This window comes from Brassica napus, chromosome C6 (assembly GCF_020379485.1).
Source record: "Brassica napus cultivar Da-Ae chromosome C6, Da-Ae, whole genome shotgun sequence".
In the NCBI taxonomy this organism is placed as follows: domain Eukaryota; kingdom Viridiplantae; phylum Streptophyta; class Magnoliopsida; order Brassicales; family Brassicaceae; genus Brassica; species Brassica napus.
In genome coordinates this window covers 46,398,806-46,401,063 of record NC_063449.1, presented here as the reverse complement: position 1 = coordinate 46,401,063, position 2,258 = coordinate 46,398,806, and the positions used below count along the sequence as shown (strand labels likewise).

General features: G+C 33.8%; 1 protein-coding gene across 1 annotated transcript; it reads right to left on the bottom strand.

The window, feature by feature from the left end:
- Positions 1-709: 709 nt before the first annotated feature.
- On the bottom strand, positions 710-1,832 carry LOC125589163 (tubby-like F-box protein 1; the record flags this gene model as incomplete). The annotated part of the gene is given in 2 exon segments (XM_048761509.1): positions 710-1,614; positions 1,700-1,832. Coding segments are annotated over 2 exon segments (866 nt in total), but the record flags the coding sequence as incomplete, so codon positions are not given.
- Between the last annotated feature and the right edge of the window lie 426 nt (positions 1,833-2,258).

Below are 2,258 nucleotides of genomic sequence, written 5' to 3'. Positions count from 1 at the left end.
AAGAAAATAATATTTTCATGTTTCTTAATTCATTTATTGTTCATAATATATTTATACTTATATTAAATTTAAAATTAATATATCTTCTAAATATATATATAGGCCTATTATTTATAGATCCATTTAGGTGTATCTGTAGGCCCAAAACCAAAAGACTTAAATGCCATTAATGAATTTTATTAATTCTTTGTAAAAATAAGGGTATTTTTGAGAAAACTGCAATTTTCATTAAGGATATAATTTGAGAATAATCCTCTTTTAATGGTATTGATTTGACAAAGATTCCATCTATTTGTATAGTAGGTTCCGTCCCTTCTTCGCATAATATATTTTTTAAATTACAAAACCTGATATCTTATCTAGTGATTTGAGTTAGTGTTACAATCCTAATTCAAATTATTATTATGCATAAGTAAATTATTAATAACATTTAAAAAAAAAAGGAAAATGGAACTTTTGGAAGAAAAAAAGATCAAACATATCATCAAAAATAATCAAAAACACAGACCAACAACAAAAAAAGCTCCTGGATGAGGGTCTCACATCGTTGACTTAGTGCTTCCGATTAACGAGTGTTTCAAAAAAAGATTAGGGATAACGCTCTACGATATCAATAGTTATTCTCGTTTTGCATTTGACCATTATATGTAATACATCAAACTACATATTTGAAAATTAAATTTAGACAAACTATCTTTTGATGCATTAATAAACAACATAAGCAGACCCATAATATATAATCAAATAAAGATTCTTGAAACAAATCTGACATTAAAGATTCTCAGGTGAAAATAAAAACACCACATGATGAGAATCTCCCTGAATCATACAAACCACATGTGATATATATATTACATACAAAAGCTCTCTTTCTTCTCTAATCATTCGCATGCGAGTTTCGTATCGAAACTGCTCAAACATATAGCAAAAGCCTGAAACGCAGACAGCGGATACCTGAAGTCCATCGTGAACATGTCTTTCCCCACTTTCCCAAACTGCAACAAGATCTTGTCCGGACCATCACTCTGAGTCTGAGGCTGGTTTGCTGCTATAAGCTGAAAGTTCTTGACCGACGCGACCGTCACACGTCCCCTGAAGTTCAAACACCAGCACTGTAGCTGCTCATGCCACCTCGGCGGCTTGTTCTTAAGCACAAGAGGCGGCGAAGAAACACGCTCTTTCCCTTCTTCCTCCTCCTCCTCTCCCAACGTACCAAGAATGTCTGAAAACCTAGCGCTGTTAAACTCGGCCGAGTAATCGCTAATAAACTTCCTCGAGGAGGAGGATGTAATGGTGCGGAAAGACTCGTCGAGAAGAGACCGGGGGGCAATGATCTCAGGCTGTCCAGGCACGGTTCCACCTTCCGCGAGAGAAGAAGCGGGGATAGAGTCCATAGCGCAGTGCATTCTCCTCGGACCACGTGTGCCAAGAACGTTTAGCTCGTAAGACACTTGAGCGATCTTGTAGCTACCGGTAGGGACTTTGGGAGAGACTCTCTTTGAGTAAAACCTCCGGCTAAGTCCTAAAGGTTGAACCGCTTGAGAGGCTTTGTTGTTGTTGTTGTAAGGAGGTTGTGTGTCGTATATTATGAACTTTGTCCCTAGAAAATTAGACCTGAGAGGAGAGAGGATCAACGATTAAGCCAAGGTTTAAACAATGTTTTATAAATAATTAAGAAAACTGTTTTTGGTTTTGTTACCTGATCTTGCCAATGTAGGTGTTGCTTGATCTTGAAATGGTGTCTGCGTGCATGGAGATGACGTACTCTGTGTAAGTGGTTCTTCTTATGCGTTTTGCCGAAAGAAGAAACTTTCCATTCTCAACCAACAAAGCTGAAAAATAAGTAATAATACCAATATGAGACAAAATAATGCAGCGCATATTCGAAGATAAATACTCCATACGTTTTCGAAAAATTATATGTTTTAGAGTTTTCACACATATAAAAAGAACATATTAAATTTTGATTATAAATACATTATTTTAGCCAAACAAAATTAAGTTAAAATAACTTATTTTTTTATTTATCGCTATTACTTAATAAAAATGCATTGAAAATATAAAATTTTATCTTTTGAAAATAAAAAAAAATGAAAACATGGATCATTTTAAAATAGAAATATTATGATTTATCTATATTTTAGCTATTATATTTGTTCTGTAATATTAAGATAACCATGTTTTACATTGGTTTTTATCTAGTTTTTAAGTTTAATTCTTATTATATAGTCGTAGGATTCTTGACTATAAAAGGTTCA